The sequence below is a fragment of the Symphalangus syndactylus genome, chromosome 5 (assembly GCF_028878055.3).
Source record: "Symphalangus syndactylus isolate Jambi chromosome 5, NHGRI_mSymSyn1-v2.1_pri, whole genome shotgun sequence".
NCBI lineage: Eukaryota > Metazoa > Chordata > Mammalia > Primates > Hylobatidae > Symphalangus > Symphalangus syndactylus.
Window position 1 is genome coordinate 138098962 of NC_072427.2, and position 22257 is coordinate 138121218.

The window sequence follows — 22257 nt, forward strand, 5'->3', positions numbered from 1 at the left end:
TAAGAATAATATCGGTGAGATTCCAGCCAATGACTATTTCATTATATACACAATGTTTCAACATAATATATTTTTTTCCCTAACAAAAGCAAATTCACCTAGGCTCTTGAAAATAGCTTTCCGTAGACGCTATCCTGGTTCATGTGCTTTTCAGGTAGTTTCTTTCTTTTCCTAAAAACCAAAGCCCAAATGCGTGGTGCCTTTGTAACCCCTCAGTTACTATCAACTGCTGTCCTTACTAATTAACTTTGGAGGTGAGGTGTTTTGGGCACTACATGGGCCACAAGAATGGACACAGGAAATATATGATATTCCCTGTTTCTCTGGATATGGTAATACAACCTAATTGTCAATAACCTGTTTAAAAGACACAAAATCTAAAATGTTCCATGTAGGCTTATGTACAAAGCAGTTTATTTAGTCAAAAGGTCAAAATTTTTCTATAATAGCTATCTCATATGATGCTTTCCATTCATCGACTATAGACAAACGTAACATACTGAGTTGCTTGCTTCATTTCAATTAATTAAATAATTAAGTATTTCTCATTGTATGCTTGGCTTCTCTGTGTTAATGATGTCTGGCCATCATCTTACTCTCAAATATAATAATATTGAAGCCCAAATTATCTTTCCTTCCCAGTTTTCCTGCTCCTGTTAATAAGGCAGTTAGTGTCCTACTATTTGAGACCTGAAAACTTTTCATCATCCTTTAACTCATTCCATTTCTGCAAACAAGTTTCCATGAATGTTTCTCTGAATTGCTTGTTCATCTTCATTACCACCAATCACCCACTGAATTATTTCTATCCATGCTTTTCCTGAACGTCTTTGAACATATTTTGTTTCTCTGTATTAATTTTGTTCTGACTCAGATAGATTTTATGGTATTATAAAAGCTGACTTGGTATCAATGATCACAGAGGAATAGGGCACCCCAGGCTGAAGGATATGCTTGCTTGAGATGGAAGTGGGTATAAAGATGGGTCTTTGCAGAGGAGCTGGACTTTCCAGGCGTAGGATCCAGTGGAGAAATACTGCTCAAATTTAGCTCCCCAAATGGTCATTATTACAGTTTTCAATCTGGTGTACAGGGAATAGTGGGAATGAATCCAAATTCTTAGGAACAGTAGCAAAATGGCTTTAGAAATGTTTCCATATAGGGAAGAAAACCAATCAAGGCATTGGTAATGTGGAAAAAGCCTTTGTTCTTTGGGAAGAAAATTGCTAGCCGTGTTCTTTATCAAATATACTTTGGGTGAATATTATTTTAAAGATTCCAATAACAAAATACAATTTCATTTGCAACATGTATGAAGAACACAGCTAAATTCTGACTTCCTTGAATTAATGAAAACAAGTCTAAGAATAATGACCATGAGGTTGCACAGATTTGCAAAAGGAAATTCTGTTTTGGATTCACATGGGAAAGTTTCTGTTCTCAGCTGGAGTTCCTTTGGGAAGAATTTAGTTATTAAAGTGAAGGAGAACTAGTCTTTGCTTAGATAAATAGCTAAATTCTATCAGAGATAAATGATTTCTCTATAACAGAAGTTATAATAACAACGTGACTATTTACATCTATTAAATTAAAATTCAGGAACTAATCTTAGGTTGATTGTATGCATTCAAAGATAGACAACACTCAATAAATGACAAATGGAATATCTACTATATGTTGAATTCTCTGCTATGTATTATAGGAATGTAATTTGTTTTAAAATTTGATTTCTGTAACATCTTCAGTTTTGTTATATAACACTATAAGCTGATTTTTACAAATCAATATGAACAAATGCTATGAACAAGAATCATTTAGCTTTGGGAAAAGATATCTCAATGTCAAGGGACAGCATGGTAGGATTACATGTCAGAGAAATTGAAGCTGGAATTCTAGCTTCTATTTCCTAAGAATATTTCCCTTGGCTATCTACTTAAAATGCCCTCTGGGCCTCAGTGTGCATGCCAATAAACTAGGAATAATATTATTTATAATTCTTATTTACACGGTTGTTAAAATAAGAAAAAGTATTTTATTTGATATGTTTTTTAAAGTTTACAAAATATGTAAGGTGCCTTGACTTAAGAAACTGTTTTTAAAACAAATGTGGAAAAGTCTATATAAACAGCATTCTCCTTTTTTCCAGAGATCAAAACAAATGTTTTTCAGAAACTCTTTCACTATCAATTTATAACCCCTGTTATAAAAGCAAACTTAACTCTTAACTCTTATCAAAACTTGTTTTGATAAGACAAACTGTATGCCTCATCACCTCTGCTTTTTCTCTTACTAGCTTTAGACTTGGACAGCCAACTCACTACTGGACAGATTCAGTTCACAGCCCCAACAGTAACTTAACATGTCTAAAACTGGAAACATCTGTTCCTTTGAACTATTTCTTGAAGTAAAAATAAGTAACAAAAATTAATGCAGTTAATGATACCACTATCAATGTAATTGTTTAAGTCAAAATTTAATTAAACTCTTCGCAGACCGAACCAGGTCCTGTTTCGTGTTCTCACAGCCCAATAACGAGATGCAGACCAACTGGGAAAGAAGAGAGTTTATTTCTGTAACCAGGCACAGGGAGAAGGTCAGAGATAATTCATCAGACCAACTCAGGATTCTAAAGTTTTTCCAGTCCTTTTATATGTTTTGAACTATATGCCTATGTGTGGGGTCATATTCGCCTATGTCTGTAGGTGATGAATTTTGTTTTAACTGAAACGTCAGAGGCTAGAACTGTCTTCTAAATCTACTTAATGCACGAGGTCCCTGGTTCTGGGATGATAAATGTCCCCTAAATCTACTTAATCTATGAGGCCTCTGGTACCAGGGTGATTACTTCTACCTTACGTTACCTATGGTTTGGGTCTAGAGAGTTGCCTCAGACCCCCAACAAATGTGTTGAATCCAAGACGGGTCTTGGTACAAGGAATGTAGGGCTGTCTTGACTCGCCCCAGGCTTTGTGGGCCCAAGACCGGTTCTCGTCGCGACAAGGAATTTAAGAAAATTTCCCTTATCTTGACTTGCCCTGGGCTTCAGCAGAAACCTGGCGAAAGGTCTTACCAAAGATATGTTTCATTTTTGTCTTTGGTGTCTGGGCATTGATTTCCCTAGGTCCATGTTACTTTCAGAGTAGAACATCTAATCAAAAACCTTTGCTCTAGTACTTAAAATTTCTTGATATCTCATTGTGTCCTTTAGGATAATGTCCATAGCGTGCCATATGAGGTCACCATGATTTCCCTTTTTCTTGTAAATGCGCCCCAATTCCCATGATTTCCTACCTAATTCTTGGCTCTCAATCAATGCAGAGGCATTTCAGTGCCCAGGATTTACCATACTGCATTCTACCTTCATGATTTTGCTCAAGCTGTTCTCTCTCTCTGCAATACCTTCAGTATTAGTTTTCTATGTCCTGTGACAAATTGCTGCAAACTTTGCAGCTTAAAACTACACACATCTATTCTTTCAGAGTTCTGGAGATCAGAGCTCAGTTTTACTATGTTGAAATCAAGGCATCTGTGGGGTCTCACCCTCAGCAACACCAGGGGAGAATTTTTTTCTTGCCTTTTTCAGCTTCTGGTGGCTCCAGTGTCCCTTGGCATGTGGCCACATAATTTCAATCTCTGCCTCTGTGGTCACATTGCCTTTTCTTCTGTGTCAAATCTCCTTCTGTCTCTTTTTTGTAAGGACACTTTTCATTGCATCTAGGGCTCACACTGGCAATCTAATATAATCTTCCTGTTTTACTCAGCTCAGGCAGTTACAACAAAATACCATAAACTGGATGGCTTAAATAGCAGATACCTTTTTCTCTCAGTCTGGAGGCTGGGAAATCCAACATCAAGGTGCCAGCAGACTCAGTGATTTGTTAGGGTGCTCTTCCTGGCTTGTAGAAAGCCACCTTCTTGCTGTCTGCACACATGGCCTTTCCTTAGTGAGAGCTCAAGATGGTGTAGAGAGACAGATCTGTCTTCCTCTACTTACAAGGGCACTAATTCCAATGTGAAGGTCCCACCTTATGAGCTAATCTAATCCTAATTACCTATCAAGAGCTCCACCTCTAAATACCATCACATTGGGAGTCCGGACTTCGACGCGTGAATTTTTGGAAGACTTGAACATTCAGCCCATGACGTTCCCATCTCAAGACTTTTAACTTAATGACATTTAAAAATAGCCTTTATCTATATAAAGCAACATTTATAGGTTCCCGGTTAGGTTCTAATATCTTTGGGGTCCATTATTTAGCCTACTGCTGCTTTCTTTTAGAATTTAGCAAGGTTTCTCTTATTGATGACCCTTGGCACTCTATGCTTACCTCTGAATTTACAGTTATTACATAAATATGAAATCTTTCTACCTAGAATGAACACTTCTCAAGGGCAGAGGATGTATATTTTATTCATTTTTCCTTTGCTACTCTCAATACCGTAGGATGGTGTCTGGCACATAGTAGGTGTTCAGCATGTATTTATTGAACTTTTGAAATGATGACATTTCTGATTTTAATGTTTCAAAATAAATGACTTAGCCAGTGGGAATGAACAAGAAAGGTAACATATGGTTGTCTCACTCTCTGGAGCACCTCATGGGCAACGTGGCTTGCTTCCTGACCCTAGCCAATGAAATACAGGTTTTCCTCATTTCACTGTGCTTTGTTTAATTGTGCTTCACAGATACTGCATTCTTCACAAATTGAAGGTTTGTGGGAACTCGGCATCAAGCAAGTCTATTGACACCATTTTTTTTCCAACAGCAGGTACTCACTTTGTATCTGTGTGTCAGCATTTTTGGGCAATGAAATACTTTTAAATCAAGATATGTACATTGATATTTTTTTGTATGTCATTGTATGACACACTTAATCAATTATAGTAAAAATGTAACTTTTATATGCGCTGACAAATAAAAAAATTGGTATGCCTTTCTTTATTGCCATGGTCTAGAACCAAACCCACAATATCACAGAGGTATGCCTGTAATACAAATAGAAATGCTTCATGTTTCAAATGCTGGTTTGTTAATTCACTTTTTTAGGACAAAAATTTTATAACATAATGGCCAATGAGATTATAGGGAGATTTCTGACTCAGAATATCACATTGAACACTAATTATGGCCACAAATGATTATCTATTAATGTAAAACGTGATCATTTTACCATCAATAATACTTTTTTTTGTGAACAGAACAAAATAAAGATATCTCTTGTTCAGAAGAAGTGTCAAATAAAAAGTTAAGGCATGTAACATACACACCTTTAAGTGATCCCAAGAATCTTAGTTTATTTTGTGCTGCCATAAACGGCAGAACACCTGAGCCAGGATAAATTATAAAGAACAGAAGTCTATTAACTCACAGGCTGGGAAGTTGAAGGTTAAGGTGCCACGAGGTTTGGTGTTTGATAAAGCCATTATCTTCTTCCAAAATGAAACCTTGTACACTGCATCCTTTTGGGGAAGGAGCACTAGATCTTCACATGGTGGAAGGCAGAAGGGCCAAGACAAAGAGCCTACTTCTAAAAGCTCTTTATATAATGACATAAACCGTTTATGAGGGTAGAGCTCTTATGGCCTAGCACCTCTTAAGGACCCAACATCCCAATGCTATTAGATTGGTAATTAAATTCCAACATCAGTTTTGAAGGGGGAACAAACATGCAAACCATAGCACCAAGTGAGTCACACTGTTGTATAATCTCCAACCCTGGAGTGCTGGCAGGACCAGTGACTTGCTTCTTTTTTTTATTTTTATTTGTATTTTTATTTTTTATTATTATACTTTAGGTTTTAGGGTACATGTGCACAATGTGCAGGTTTGTTACATATGTATTCATGTGCCATGTTGTTTTGCTGCACCCATTAACTCGTCATTTAGCATTAGGTATATCTCGTAATGCTGTCCCTCCCCCCTCCCCCCACCCCACAACAGTCCCTGGAGTGTGATGTTCCCCTTCCTGTGTCCATGAGTTCTCATTGTTCAATTCCCACCTATGAGTGAGAACATGCGGTGTTTGGTTTTTTGTCTTTGCAATAGTTTACTAAGAATGATGTTTTCCAGTTTCATCTATGTCCCTACAAAGGATATGAACTCATCATTTTTTATGGCTGCATAGTATTCCATGGTGTATATGTGCCACATTTTCTTAATCCAGTCTATCGTTGTTGGACATTTGGGTTGGTTCCAATTCTTTGCTATTGTGAATAGTGCCACAATAAACATACGTGTGCACATGTCTTTATAGCAGCATGATTTATAGTCCTTTGGGTATATACCCAGTAATGGGATGTCTGGGTCAAATGGCGATCCCTGGGGAATCGCCACACTGACTTCCACAATGGTTGAACTAGTTTACAGTCCCACCAACAGTCTAAAAGTGTTCCTATTTCTCCACATCCTCTCCAGCACCTGTTGTTTCCTGACTTTTTAATGATGGCCATTCTAACTGGTGTGAGATGGTATCTCACTGTGGTTTTGATTTGCATTTCTCTGATGGCCAGTGATGATGAGCACTTTTTCATGTGTTTTTTGGCTGCATAAATGTCTTCTTTTGAGAAGTGTCTGTTCATGTCCTTTGCCCACTTTTGATGGGGTTGTTTTTTTCTTGTAAATTTGTCTGAGTTCATTGTAGATTCTGGATATTAGCCCTTTGTCAGATGAGTAGGTTGCAAAAATTTTCTCCCATTCTGTAGGTTGCCTGTTCACTCTGATGGTAGTTTCTTTTGCTGTGCAGAAGCTCTTTAGTTTAATTAGATCCCATTTGTCAATTTTGGCTTTTGTTGCCATTGCTTTTGGTGTTGTAGACATGAAGTCCTTGCCCACGCCTATGTCCTGAATGGTATTGCCTAGGTTTTCTTGTAGGATTTTAATGGTTTTAGGTCTAACATTTAAGTCTTTAATCCATCTTGAATTAATTTTTGTATAAGGTATAAGGAAGGGATCCAGTTTTAGCTTTCTACATATGGCTAGCCAGTTTTCCCAGCACCACTTATTAAATAGGGAATCCTTTCCCCATTTCTTGTTTTTGTCAGGTTTGTCAAAGATCAGATAGTTGTAGATATGTGGCATCATTTCTGAGGACTCTGTTCTGTTCCATTGCTTCTAACCACTAGAGTATGGCATATGGCAAAAGTGATGGAATGTGACTTTTGTGAAATACACACATACACACAAATACACACAACCATATTTATATTCAATACATGCATGTTTACAGTGTTTTGCTTATGTATATGGCAGATTTTATTTATGTATACATTCAATGTATTATATCTATAAATTATCTATCTATCTATCCATCTATCCATCCTATCTTTCTTGTGTTTGCTAACATGCATGAGAGAGATTCCCCTTCATTACTGGCTTTGAAGCAGTAAGCTGTCACGTTGTGCAAGGACATATGAACAAGGCCAAGGGGCAAGGAACCATAGGAACCTCCAGGAGCTGAACGAGGCTGCTGGCCAACAGCCAGCAAGAAAACAGAATCCTACAATCACAAAAGAAAGGGAAGTGGCTGTTTTACCAGTTGGTCCTCAGAGAAGATCATAGGCCCACCTCACACTTGGGTTGCAGCCTGGTAAGGCTCTTCCAGGCTGCAACTCAATCACAAAACCCTCTTTAGCTATGCTCTCTGGACTTTTGGCCTGTAGAAAGTGTGAGATAATAATGTGTGTTACTTTAAGTCACTCAGTTGTGTTAAGGTATTATGCAGCAATAACAAACTAATCCAGGACACAACAGTCTGTGATGTAGATTTGGCGGAAATATAAGGGAGTTATTGCAGAAAATTAGAGTAGTAAAAACTATAGAAGAAAATACTTCATATAAAGCAAAACCAGCAATTCAATTGCTTTTACTTCCAATGAGAAAAAATAGAAGGAAACCTAAAAAAAACATGGCTTTGGGCTTATGAATATAGAGAGCTCCCTAAAGGGCTCAATTTTTGGAAAAATAGTCAAGAAGATGGTAAGAAATAAAACAAATATAAATATATACTGCAAACCTTTTAGAATAATGTCTTTGAGGCTAAAGCACAGGTGATTATAATTTTACAAAAAAGTCAAAGAAGGAAAAATCAATGTTTTATATAAAAATGATAAGCAGGAAATAAGAGATATGTGGTGGCTGGCAGTGTGTTATAGTGGAAAGACTGGGCTTATATTAATTTGGCTTCTATATTTACTATTTGAGTAATCTTCAGGAAATTGCATTTTGAAATATTTAATTAGGTATAAAGAAATCTCTTCAGAAATTTTATTTCTCAGTATCCTCCAGTAAACCCTAGAAAGATATATATGTATATATATCAATTTATTTACCCGTCTATCTACAGATATTTGTAATAGGAAGTTGGATTATGCAGTTCTAGAGGTTGGGAACTCCCAAGGTTTGAAGTTGGCAAGCTGGAAACCCAGAAAAGCCAATGGTGTAGCTCCAGTTCAATTCTGAAGGCCTGAGAACCAAAGCTAATGGTATAGTTTCAATATGAAGGTGGGCAGGTGATATGGTTTTGCTCTGTGTCCCCACCTAAATCTCCTCTGGAATTGTAATCCCCACATGTTGAGAAAGGGACCTGGTTGGAGGTGATTGGATCATGGGGGTGGTTTCTTCCATGTTGTTCTCATGAGAGTGAGTGAATTCTTATGAGCGCTGATGGTTTAAAAGCGTGTGGTGGTTCTCTCCTCTCTTTCTTTCTCGCTCTCTCGCCACGTTAGATGTACCTTGCCTCCCCTTCTCCTTCCATCATAATTGTGAGTTTCCTGGGGCCTCCCCAGCCATGTGGAACTGTAAGTCAATTGAACCTCTTTTATTTATAAGTTACACAGTCTCGGGTAGTTCTTTACAGCAGTGTGGAAATGGACTAATACAGAAAATTGGTGCTGGAAGTTTAGGGCACTGCTATAAAAATACCTTAAAATGTGGAAGTGACTTTGGAACTGGGTAATGGACAGAGGTTGGAACAGTTTGGAGGGCTCAGCAGACGAGAGGAAGATGTGGAAAAGTTTGGAACTTCCTAGATATCTGTTGAATCACCAAAATGCTAAGTCATATGGACAATTAAGTTCAGACTAAGGTGATCTCAAATGGAGATGAGGAGCTTATTGGGAACTGGAGCAAAGGTTACTCTTGCTATGCTTTAGCAAAGAGACTGGCAGCATTTTTCCCCTGTCCTAGAAATCTGTGGAACTTTGGACTTGAGAGAAGTTGATTTAGAGTGTCTGGCAGAAGAAATTTCTAAGCAGCAAAGCATTCAAGATATGACCTGGCTTTTTCTGAAAGCATACAGTCATATGTGTTCACAAAGAGATGATCTGCAATTGCAACTTATGTTTAAAAGGGAAGCAGAGCATAAACATTTGGAAAATTTACAGCCTGTCCATGTGGTAGAAAAGAAAAACTCATTTTCTGGGGAGAAATTGAAGCCCAAGCCGCTGCAGACATTTGCTTAAGTAATGAGGACCCCAGTGTTAATGGCCAAGACAATGAGGTACATGTCTCCAGGGCATTTAGAGATTTCACAGCAGCCCCTCCCATCACAGGCCTGGAGGCTCAGGGGGAAAAAATAGTTTCCTGGGCCAGGCCCAGCACCCAGCTGTTCTGTGCAGCCTGAGGACATGGTGCCCTGTTTCCCAGTTGCCCCAGCTCCCACCATAATTAAAAGGGGCCAAGGCACAGTTCAGGACCATGGCTTCAGAGGATGCAAGCCCCTTGGGAGCTTCCACATAGTGTTGGGCCTGCAGATACGCAGAAGACAATAGTTGAGGTTTGGGAACCTCTGCCTAGATTCCAAAGGAAATGTCTGGATGTCAAGGCAGAAGTTTGCTGCAGGGGCAAATCCCTCATGGAAAACCTCTACTAAAGCAAGCAGAGGAGAAATGTGGGGTTGGAGTCCCCACACAGTCTCCACTGGGGCACTGCCTAGTATCATGGTAAGAATAGGGCCACTGTCGACCTCAGAATGGAAGATCCACTGACAGCTTGTATCACGTGCTTGGAAAAGGTGCAGGCACTCAATGTCAGCCTGTGAAAGCAGTTGTAGGGGCTCTACCCTGCAGAGTCATAGGGATGGAGCTGCTGAAGGCTTTGGGAGCCCACCTCTTGCATCAGCATGCCCTGTATGTGAGACATTGTGTCAAAAGACATTATTTTGCAGCTTTAAGATTTAATGACTACCCTGCTGGGTTTTGGATTTGCATGGGGCCTGTAGCCCTTTTGTGTTGGCCAATTTCTCCTATGTGGAATGGGAGCATTTACCAAATGCCTCTACCCCACTGTATCTTGGAAGTAATTAACTTGCTTTAGATTTCACAGGCTCAGAGGCAGAAGGCATTTGCCATGTCTCAGATGAGATTTTGTACTTGGAATTTTGTGTTAATGCTCGATTGAGTTAGGACTTTGAGGGACTGTTGTTAAGGCATGTTTGGTTTTTAAATGTGTGGAGGATGTGGTATTTTGTTGGGGCTAGGGGCAAAATGTTATGGTTGGACTCTGTGTCCCCACCCAAATCTCATCTGGAATTGTAATCCTCATACATTGAGGGGGAGACCTGGTGAGAGGTGATTGGATCATGGGAGTGATTTTCCACATGCTGTTCTCTTGAGGGTGACTGAGTTCTCACGAGCTCTGATGATTTAAAAGTATGTGGTGGTTCCCTCACCTTGCTCTCTCTGTCTCTTCCGATGCCATGTAAGACATGCCTTGTTTTCCCTTCTCCTTCCACCATGATTGTAAGTTTCCTGAGGCCTCCCCAGCCATGCAGCACTCTGAGTCAATTAAACGTCTTTTCTTTATAAATTACCCAGTCTTAGGTATTTGTTTATAGGATGTGAAAGTGGACTAATATAGCAGGCTTGAGACACCAGAAGAGGCAATGTTTCAGTTCAAGTCTGAAGGCATGAAAAGACTGATGATCCAGCTTAATGAAGCCACACAGAAGGAAATTCCCTGTTCCTTGCAGGAGGTGGTCAGCCTTTTGTTCTGTTCAGTCCCTTCAACTGATTTGATGAGGCCCACTCACATGAGGAAGGACCATATGCTTTACTAGGTCTAACAATGAAAACATTTATATTATCCAAAAACACCCTCATAGGCGCACCCAGAATAATGATTGATCAAATATCTGGGTGCCCTGTGGCGAAGTCAAGTTGAAGTGGACAGGTTTTGAGCCAAGCAACCTTTAATCTACCTGTGCTTTAAAGACTGAGCATTTATGTCTTGTCAAAAAGAATGAATGCTACATCTCCAATAAAACCAGTCCTCGCTTTTCATCCTCCTTACTGTTTAGTATGCCATAAGTTTAAGTTCTAACCAACAGCTGGTGAACAAATAAACCTCTTCCAGGCTAGCCTACCAAACCTCCTGCATATGATTTGTCATGCTCTTCCCCTTCTACCACTGTGATGAAGAGTGTTCAGAAGCCAGACACTGAAGACTTTGAGAGAGATGTCCACTTATCAGAAACATCTATATAAAATTTTATGTGAGCAAGAAATATGCCTATCTTCTTTATGAACCATTGCATACATTAAGGTCTATTTTTAAAAGGCTTCCAAAAAATCAAACTTCTTTATACATTCTATCCTATGTAATTGTAGAAATAAGCTTGAACACTGAAAGTTTATTTCGAAATATTTATTTCTAGAGTAATAAAATGAGCAGAAAAATAAGAGTAACATATCCTTACCACATCTGCATTGTTCAGCCTTTTAAAAATCATGTTTTTGCAGAACTTGCACTCACTGAAGTGTTGCTCCCTCAAACTTCTTGTTCCAGCAGCTTCATTACAGAATGAAGAGCGTTTTTAAAGATCACAGTAACTTCTGTATTATTGACCAACCACAAGTGATTAAGAAGGAGCTAACTAGAATAGTAGCCTATTTTTGAGAAAAACTGTATTAGCTTAGAAGAAAATCACTTAGTGTCTACAGAAAGATTAACATAATTTTTACAGAAGGCAAAAAGGATGAATAGCTGAGTCGTAATTACTGTTAGTGATAATTTTAAAGGTATTATAAAATATTGGAAAACTAAAACCTTATGGAACAATAAACACCTCAAGAATAATTTAAAAGAGTAAAGTAAATACCAAATCATTACCTGTTGTGAGGTATTCATCATTTTACTTTTTCAAAAAAATAGGCCCTTGTACTTTAGTTAATTACTAACATTACACATAAAAATGATATTTCTTCAAATATGATACCTAAATGAAAGATTATCTTTCAAAGCATGTTTTAAAAGTATTTAGAGTTATGAAGACATACTTCTGTAGGTTAATTCTATTAATGATAACAGTTTTTAAGTTGCTTGGGAATGATAGAAACATCTCTATCCTCTTCACTTGAAATTTACACACAGACACAGATATATATTATATCACAAAAATCATACATGGTATATTGAAGTGTAACACAGAACAATTCTGGTTTGTGAAAGTGAATTTAAATATGATGGGAATTATGTACAGTTTAAAATTTTACTGCAGATGTTATTAATTTTTTTCAAAACAAATTAATGTATACAGTATTTCAATACAATAGCAGCACACAAGAAAACACTTAAATTGATATGTATTATAAATGTAACACATACATCACATACATAACATATGTATACACATATATCACATATATAGTATATATAGTATATAAATACATATGTATCACATGTTATATGTGTGATAATCTCTATATGTCACACATATATATAGTATATACAGCTATACACATATATAAAGCATGTAAAAACACAAGTATATATCACATATATAGTGATATATACTTGATACATATACATGTATATATGTGATATATATGGGATATATACATGTATTTTTATATATTTGTATCAAATACTTATATTTATATTTTGTATTTGTATATTATATAATATAGAATATTAAAATATATAAAACACATTAAAATATATACATGTATAATATATATATCTCTCTCCCATACATATATATATCCCACAAAGGTGAAGTTAAAGATATAGAGTAGGGCAATAGGAGAGAAAGAGTTAAAGTCATTGGGAATCAATCTTATAGGTTCAACTGATGTAAGAGTTTCGGACAGGCAGAACACAGAAGACGGATTTGAATAAATTGTTAAGGGGATAATACAATAAAATTTCCCAGAACTGAAAAACAGGAATCTCCACATTTAGGAGATAAAGTGAACACTGGCACAATTAATGAAAAAAGCAACTTGCAACAAGGAATACCATTGTGAAATTTTAGAATACCACTGATATAGAAAAACTCCTAAAAGAACCCAGAATAAAATGAGGAAAGGAAAAGGGAAAGAAGATAAGGAGAAACAAGACAGAGATAAAGAAAGAAGAGACAGAGAGAGAGGGGTAAAGACACAGAGATAGAAATAGTCACAGAAAGAAGGAAAGGGGAAGGAAGGAAAAGAGGGTGATGGGGAGGGGAGGAGAAAACAAAATAAAAGAAAGATCAGGAGCAGTTTTCACAGTAGAGTGGTGTTCAGTATTCAGATATGATTTATCAAATTTGAAGTAGGACTTCCAAGTAGCTTTAAGCCAAATATAATACCACGAATAGGATAGACCCTAAAAATATTCTTCCCAGACCAAATAATGTGGGAAGTACATTTGTTCCGTAATGATCAGTTTCACATGTTCAGATGAAAAAGCAATCCATCAAAAATAATCACATACAAAAGTATTCTACATAGGCAATATGATGTTGTATGCATAGTTTAAACTGATGTTGAACTGTTAGGACATTGTTGAAATAAGCAATTATTAGTTTTATGAAACAGATATTGTAGCCAAAATAATATTGAGTTGTGGGTTAATAGAACCTTTTGTATTTTAGTAGTCATTATTATAATAGCTTCATCATTTGGTTAGATAAATGTCCAGATGTGAATTATTTATCAGGAAGAGATTTTGGAGGATTTGTGATATCTCTAGCTGAATTCCTTTGGTAACTTGGATTATAATTAGAGGTGAAACAAATAATTCTGATTTATAATCATCTATTTGTGTATATGTTTTCATTTTGTTGTGAATAAACATACAAATAAATACACTTTGATAAGTACTCCCATGAGACTAACAAAACCAATACTTACAGTTTAATTATGATGACTGGGTAAGGAAAATATGGTGTGTATGTAAATATACACACATATTATTATATACACACCATATATATATACACACACACCGTATTTTCTATATTTTCTATATACACATTGTGTGTATGTGTGTGTATATATATGTATTATGATATATATGTGTGTGTATATATATGGTATAGATGTGTGTGTGTGTATACACACACACACACACACACACATCATGGAATACTACGCCATAAAAAGGAATGAAATCATGTCTTTTGCAGTAACATGGATGTAACTGTAGGCCATTATCTTAAGTGAAATAATTTAGAAACAGTAAGTCAAATACTGCATGTTCTCACTTATAAGTGGGAGCTAAATAATGTGTACACATGGAAATACAGAGTGAAATAGAGGATATCAGAAACTCCAAATGGTGGAGGGCAGGAGAGGGGTGAGGGATGAAAAATTACCTATTGGGTACAATCTATTACTATTTAGTAATACACTAAAAACCCAGACTTCAAGATTTATTTTATAATCAGCAGTAGGCATTAGAGAATTCTTTATATTGAAAATTAACCATCATTCAATTTCAGTTACATTCTTTGCATTTTTATCTCCCTCCCCCATCTTCCTTTCCTTTCCTTTCCTTCTCTCTCTCTTGCTTCCTTGCTTGCTTTTTTTTTCTTTGTTTCTCTTCTTCTGAAAAGGCCTATATTTCTATTATGTTATAAGTTAGTAACAGGACCTGCCTCATAAATAAAGAAATAAAATGATTTGGTTTTGGTTGGAATGAATATTTCTTTAGAGAGCTGTAAGAAAAATTTAAGTAGTATAATGATGTGGCTATTAGAATATTAATATTTAGCACCCATCATCTGAAGCAAAAAAAAAAATGGCGCTTCTGTTTCTTAAGAAAATATGTACATACTTTTTTCTTTCAGTTCAGGTTCACAACTTCACTCTATTTCAATGCCAGGCCGCTTTCTTGTTAGAGCCTCTTTTGGAATCCAAGAGGAAGTAGGGAGGAAGAGGACATGAGAAAAGAATGCCTGTATATTGATGACAAAAATTTATATGTTCTTTTCAATATGCTCTATGTTATGAAGTTAAATCTTGCCTTAGGTTGAGAGGAACTCAACCTAATTTTAATTGGCTCTAAACCTAAGGCAAGGGTGAGGAACTCAACGTCTAAAAACATCAGAAGTTTCTTAAGAAGACAAAAATAGCATTTCTCCAAATAGAGAAAAAACATCTAATTCCATGGTATAATAAGTCGGCTGGCAAATTTCCTTTTAAAAAATTCATTCTTGTTACTATTTATACAGTTGCAGAAATTAAAGAGATCATATCTATTTCTTTGAAATTTGTAATAAAGAAAAAATGCAATTTGGTTCAGCAGTTACCTTGCTGATCTCACAAACTGTCATACTCTCTCTTGCCCCTTTTCTTTTATGGAGTCTGTTTCTTCTTTTGGAATAGACACATCTCCTTAATCACTGGTCCCTTTTTCCTCCTTCTCTCTATGTTTAAAGATTTACCTACTTTCTGAAGACCTTTATATCCACATGTTCTGCTTTTCCCGGTCCTGTTTTAGCAACAACTCTATTTACTGTAATTTCAATTGTTTCCATTTTCTCTTCGTAGAGTGTAGAATTTATCAGGGCAGGAAATTCATGATTTAACAATAGTGAGTCATTAAACCTAACATAGATTTAAAATATACTTGCAAGTATAAAATGTTGGTTAAATAAATGCGTTTTTAGAAAAGTAAATGGTCTAAAATTCTCTTTTTTTGTTGTGTCTTTGCCAGGCTTTGGTATCAGGATGATGCTGACTTCATAAAATGAGTTAGGGAGGATTCCCTCTTTTTCTATTGATTGGAATAGTTTCAGAAGAAATGGTACCAGCTCCTCCTTGTACCTCTGGTAGAATTCGGCTGTGAATCCATCTGGTCCGGGACTTTTTTTGGTTGGTAAGCTATTCATTATTGCCTCAATTTCAGAGCCTGTTATTGGTCTATTCAGAGATTCAACTTCTTCCTGGTTTAGTCTTAGGAGGCTGTATGTGTCGAGGAATTCATCCATTACTTCTAGATTTTCTAGTTTATTTGCATAGAGGTATTTATAGTATTCTCTGATGGTAGTTTGTGTTTCTGTGGGATCAGTGGTGATACCCCCTTCATCATTTTTTATTGCATCTATTTGGTTCTTCTCTCTTTTCTTCTTTATTAATCTTGCTAGCAGTCTATCAATTCTGTTGAACTTTTCAAAAAACCAGCTCCTGGATTCATTGACTTTTTGAAGGGTTTTTTGTGTCTCTATCTCCTTCAGTTCTGCTCTGATCTTAGTTATTTCTTGCCTTCTGCTAGCTTTTGAATGTGTTTGCTCTTGCTTCTCTAGTTCTTTTAATTGTGATGTTAGGGTGTCCATTTTAGATCTTTCCTGCTTTCTCTTGTGGGCATTTAGTGCTATAAATTTCCCTCTACACACTGCTTTGAATGTGTCCCAGAAATTCTGGTATGTTGTGTCTGTGTTCTCGTTGGTTTCAAAGAACATCTTTATTTCCGCCTTCATTTCATTATGTACCCAGTAGTCATTCAGGAGCAGGTTGTTCAGTTTCCATGTAGTTAGTGGTTTTGAGGGAGTTTCTTAATCCTGAGTTCTAGTTTGATTGCACTGTGGTCTGAGAGACAGTTTGTTATAATTTCTGTTCTTTTACATTTGCTGAGGAGTGCTTTACTTCCAACTATGTGGTCAATTTTCGAATAGGTGTGGTGTGGTGCTGAAAAGAATGTACATTCTGTTGATTTGGGGTAGAGGGTTCTGTAGATGTCTATTCGGTTTGCTTGGTGCAGAGCTGAGTTCAATTCCTGGATATCCTTGTTAACTTTCTGTCTTGTTGATCTGTCTAATGTTGACAGTGGGGTGTTAAAGTCTCCCATTATTATTGTGTGGGAATCTAAGTCTCTTTGTAGGTCTCTAAGGACTTGCTTTATGAATCTGGGTGCTCCTGTATTGGGTGCATATATATTTAGGATAGTTAGCTCTTCTTGTTGAATTGGTCCCTTTACCATTATGTAATGGCCTTCTTTGTCTCTTTTGATCTTTGTTGGTTTACAGGCTGTTTTATCAGAGACTAGGATTGCAACCCCTGCCTTTGTTCGTTTTCCATTTGCTTGGTAGATCTTCCTCCATCCCTTTATTTTGAGCCTATATGTGTCTCTGCACGTGTGATGGGTTTCCTGAATACAGCACACTGATGAGTCTTGACTCTTTATCCAATTTGCCAGTCTGTGTCTTTTAATTGGAGCATTTAGCCCATGTACATTTAAGGTTAATATTGTTATGTGTGAATTTGATCCTGTCATGATGTTAGCTGGTTATTTTGCTCATTAGTTGATGCAGTTTCTTCCTAGCTTCAATGGTCTTTACAATTTGGTATGTTTTTGCAGTGGCTGGTACCAGTTATTCCTTTCCATGTTGAGTGCTTCCTTCAGGAGCTCTTTTAGGGCAGGCCTGGTAGTGACAAAATCTCTCAGCATTTGCTTGTCTGTAAAGTATTTTATTTCTCCTTCACTTATGAAGCATAGTTTGGCTGGATATGTTACAAAAACAAGAAATGGGGAAAGGATTCCCTATTTAATAAATGGTGCTGGGAAAACTGTCTAGCCATATGTAGAAAGCTGAAACTGGATCCCTTCCTTACACCTTATACAAAAATTAATTCAAGATGGATTAAAGTCTTAAATGTTAGACCTAAAACCATAAAAACCCTAGAAGAAAACCTAGGCAATACCATTCAGGACTTAGGCACGGGCAAGGACTTCGTGTCTAAAATACCAAAAGCAATGGCAACAAAAGCCAAAATTGACAAATGGGATCTAATTGAACTAAAGAGCTTCTGCACAGCAAAAGAAACTACCATCAGAGTGAACAGGCAACCTACAGAATGGGAGAAAATTTTTGCAATCTACTCATCTGACAAAGAGTTAATATCCAGAATCTACAATGAACTCAAACAAATTTTCAAGAAAAAAACAACCCCATAAAAGTGGGCGAAGGATATGAACAGACACTTCCCAAAAGAAGACATTTATGCAGCCAAAAGACACATGAAAAAATGCTCATCATCACTGGCCAGAGAAATGCAAATCAAAACCACAATGAGATACCATCTCACACCAGTTAGAATGGCGATCATTAAAAAGTCAGGAAACAACAGGTGCTGGAGAGGACGTGGAGAAATAGGAACACTTTTACGCTGTTCTTGGGACTCTAAACTAGTTGAACCATTGTGGAAGTCAGTGTGGTGATTCCTCAGGGATCTAGAACTAGAAATACCATTTGACCCAGCCATCCTATTACTGGGTATATACCCAGAGGATTATAAAACATGCTGCTATAAAGACACATGCACACATGTTTATTGTAGCCCTATTCACAATAGCAAAGACTTGGAACCAATCCAAATGTCCAACAAGGATAGACTGGATTAACAAAATGTGGCACATACACACCATGGAATACTATGCAGCCATAAAAAAGAATGAGTTCATTTCCTTTGTAGGGACATGGAAGAAGCTGGAAACCATCATTCTCAGCAAACTATCGCAAGGACAACAACCAAACACCGCATGTTCTCACTCATAGGTGGGAATTGAACAATGAGAACACATGGACATGGGAAGGGGAACATCATACATTGGGGCCTGTTGTGGGCTGAGGGGAGGGGGGAGGGATAGCATTAGGAGAGATACCTAATGTTAAATGATGAGTTAATGGGTGCAGCATACCAACATGGCACATGTATACATATGTAACTAACCTGCACGTTGTGCACATGTACCCTAAAACTTAAAGTATAATAAAAAAGAAAAGTAAATGATTACTCTTGTGATCAACTTAGTCTGGAAATGAAACTTTTTCACTTGTGCATCAAAATTTAGTACACACACGTAGACTTATTGTATTTGTTGTAGAATTTTTACATCTCTAAATTGGGAGATAAAAGAGGAAGAAAGTAATGGGCTGGTAGGGAAACCTGACAAAAAGAAATATGAAAAACTCATAATTTTGCATATTAAATTTATCTCTTTATTATAAAGCAGGAATGAATCATGCCAGAATGCCCCTTCCAAATTTTCTTTCCTTTATCATTTCTCTTTTCTAATTTCAATGTACTACAGGAAGAAATATGACAGGTTTATATTTATTTCTTTTCTAACAAATGACATTGATTGCTTTATTTTTCTCCAGAAATATTGCTGTTTTCTATTGACAAAACATTTTTTAAAGGAGAAATTACTTATTAAATAAGACATTGGATAAGTTAAAATTCTGTAGTGCCCATTTTTGCTTCTTGAGAATCTCATGTGATTCACAAACATGGTCTAGATATTTATTTGCATTGGTATCAAACCTAAACTTCTAAATCCTAGATAGTTGTGTTCTTTTTATGATTGAATGAACGGATTTGCCTTTTATTTTTTTCACCGAAGAAACCCTAGCAGATATAGGCTCAGATACTAATAAAACAAAGAAACCAATCCAATCAAAGTAAATTTACAGAGATGTTTACCCATCCTCTAAAAATTTTCTAAATGAAAAGAGATCATACTTTTTTTTAGGTCCTGGGAGAAGGTAGATTCCAGGTACACAAAAATAGAGAATTGTAAGCTAAGGTTCTGTTATAAATATATACATATTGTCTTCATAAGCCTTTGTGTCTAAACAGTAACTCCAGTTTTTTTTTAATGTGATATGAAAACTGAGTTGAAAACTACTCTAGGAAAACATTTTTAAAGTTATTGTTGGCTGGTAGGAATATGGGGTGGAGTTGAGAAATGAGAGCAGCAATAAAAAGGAAATTTAAAAAAAGCTTGTCACAGGGCAGCATAGTTCCAGAAGACAGGACTGACCAAGAAGCAGAAAAGCAAGATGAATGATGTGAAGCTTGCTGTCTTGGGTGGTGAAGGAACAGGCAAATCTGGTGAGTGGTAATGTCTTCTCTGTTATAATAGAGTGTAGAAAGAGTGAGAAACATTGACATGTTAACCATTCACCATGTATTTTATATATATGTGATATATATATCATATATATCATATATATGATATATATATCATATATGATATATATGATATATATGTCACATGTATGACATATGATATATGACATATATCATGATATGTCATGTCATATATATCATATATCATATATATGATATATGTCATATATATCATATCATATATATGAAAATACATCTATAATAACATTATCTCACTGGGATGATAGGCACATTATCTGTCATTAGGAGTTTTCATTTTTATAGGTAAGTAACTGTATGTTTATAGAATATATAGGCAGGCATAGCAAGATAAATATCTGAAATGTTAATTTGTATATTGTTCTACTGATGTTTACAATTCAGAGGAATAACAGGAAATTTCTACATCACTATCCCGCCTACTTCTCACTTCAGCACACTTGCCGTATACCCACTAGTTCCCAAACAATGGCCTTGATAGAACTCATCTGCTCTGAAACTAGGGTAGGGAGATGTTTGGAGATTTGTGGATTGTATTTTAAATGTAGCATTATTAAGATGAAAGAACTTTGGGAGGGCGTGGCTTGGTGGATGTTCTGGAACTGAGCAATAATGTGCTCTAACTTTGGAAGTCATGCTTTTGTTTTGTTGTGTTTTACTTTGGTTTCTGTCACATTATAATGGTAGATGCTACCAATAGGGCCACTTGAGCCTAAAGAATCATAGCATCTTAACTGGCCAAACCCAGGAGCTGTGACACGATGAACGGATACCAGAGGTTCTTTTTCTATTTCCTGGATTTGTTGGTCCCTACATCCTTAAATAACTGCAAATACTTGGTAGTGTCCTTGTGACTATTACACATAGTACCTTGAAGCCAGACTGAGTTTGACAGAGAAAATAAACAGATGTCAAACTTCTTGCATCTCAGATATAATGAGAAATCTGTTTCTGTTACAAAAGGTAAGTGGCCTTATGTTTTTGTGGTAATGAATTAACTGCATAGTGATTTAGATGTGCAGCACTTTAAGATCACTTCCTTTCTAACTTTCTAATCATTTGTTCGTACCATGGAAATATTGTTAACTACTATTTAGAACAGAATTTGGTCAAATTTTAAAGTCTTTATTAATTCTTGAATATTTTTGATTTAAGAACAAAAACCTTATGCACATAACCAAATTAGCTCTTTCCTAAAATATAACAGCCCTAAATCTAGATTGTTTGCTTTGCAGCCCTTACAGTGAGGTTTCTTACTAAGCGATTCATTGGAGAATATGCTTCTAATTTTGGTAAGTTACTACTCTAGACATTTTTACCTTAAAACTTTTAACATCATAATTAAATCCCACTTAAGTACAGAGATGCATTTTGATAGACTATACCATTTTTATGCATATAAAACTATTTATTTATTCACATATTCTGATTAGAAATGCCAAAATAGGTACTTGAATTAAATGTTCTTTTATGGTAAAATTCACCCAATTTGATTTTAAGTAAGACAGTTGGTTTCAAAGTCAGGAACTGGAAAAACATTAAAACTAAGATCCTCTCTTCAAGATATTGTAGAACATGTAACGGAATATTTCTTGTAAGTTATAAAGCAACTTTGAAATTAAATCAACTTTCTTTAAAAAATAAGAGAAAATTAATACTAAAACCACAACTAACAAAGGAGTAAAGTTTATTTTTATTGTAAAACCATAAGAAAATAATAGGAAAATTATGCCTTGATTAAATATCATATCATTATCTAAGTCATTTATATAAATGTAGAAAAATTCTAAAACACATGCCAGGGCATTTTGATGTAATTTTAAGATTATTTCATGAACTCTTCTATAAATTTCTGTTTTTTGACTAGAATTAGCATAATATATGGGAAATAGTGCAACACAAAAAGTGAGAAATTTTGCCATAATTTTGAGCATATTTTTGGCTCACCAATTAAACAATATAATGGTGCTAATATCTTACTCAATTGAAGAAATGAAATGAGGAGATGAATTTTTTTTCTTTTTAAAAAAATAATGGCAGATTACAGAAAATATAAAAATTGAGAGAAAGGAGAATCTTTTTGTTGATTATTACTTTTTTAGA

The 22257-nt window shown here is 36.0% G+C and overlaps 1 protein-coding gene across 3 annotated transcripts in view; it reads left to right on the forward strand.

Annotated features, from left to right (window-relative positions):
- The window catches only part of RERGL (RERG like), a 60229-nt gene that overhangs the window by 30548 nt on the left and 7424 nt on the right, over window positions 1-22257 (forward strand). Inside the window, exons 2-3 of one of the 3 annotated variants that reach the window (XM_063640775.1) lie at window positions 19997-20097; window positions 21390-21446. In XM_063640775.1, the coding sequence (XP_063496845.1) occupies window positions 20046-20097; window positions 21390-21446 (109 nt within the window). In that variant the 5' untranslated portion in view covers window positions 19997-20045. Of the gene's footprint in view, window positions 1-19992; window positions 20098-20936; window positions 21118-21389; window positions 21447-22257 lie in introns of those variants that run through there. The other 2 variants (XM_063640776.1, XM_055280505.2) reach the window with 2 other exon arrangements.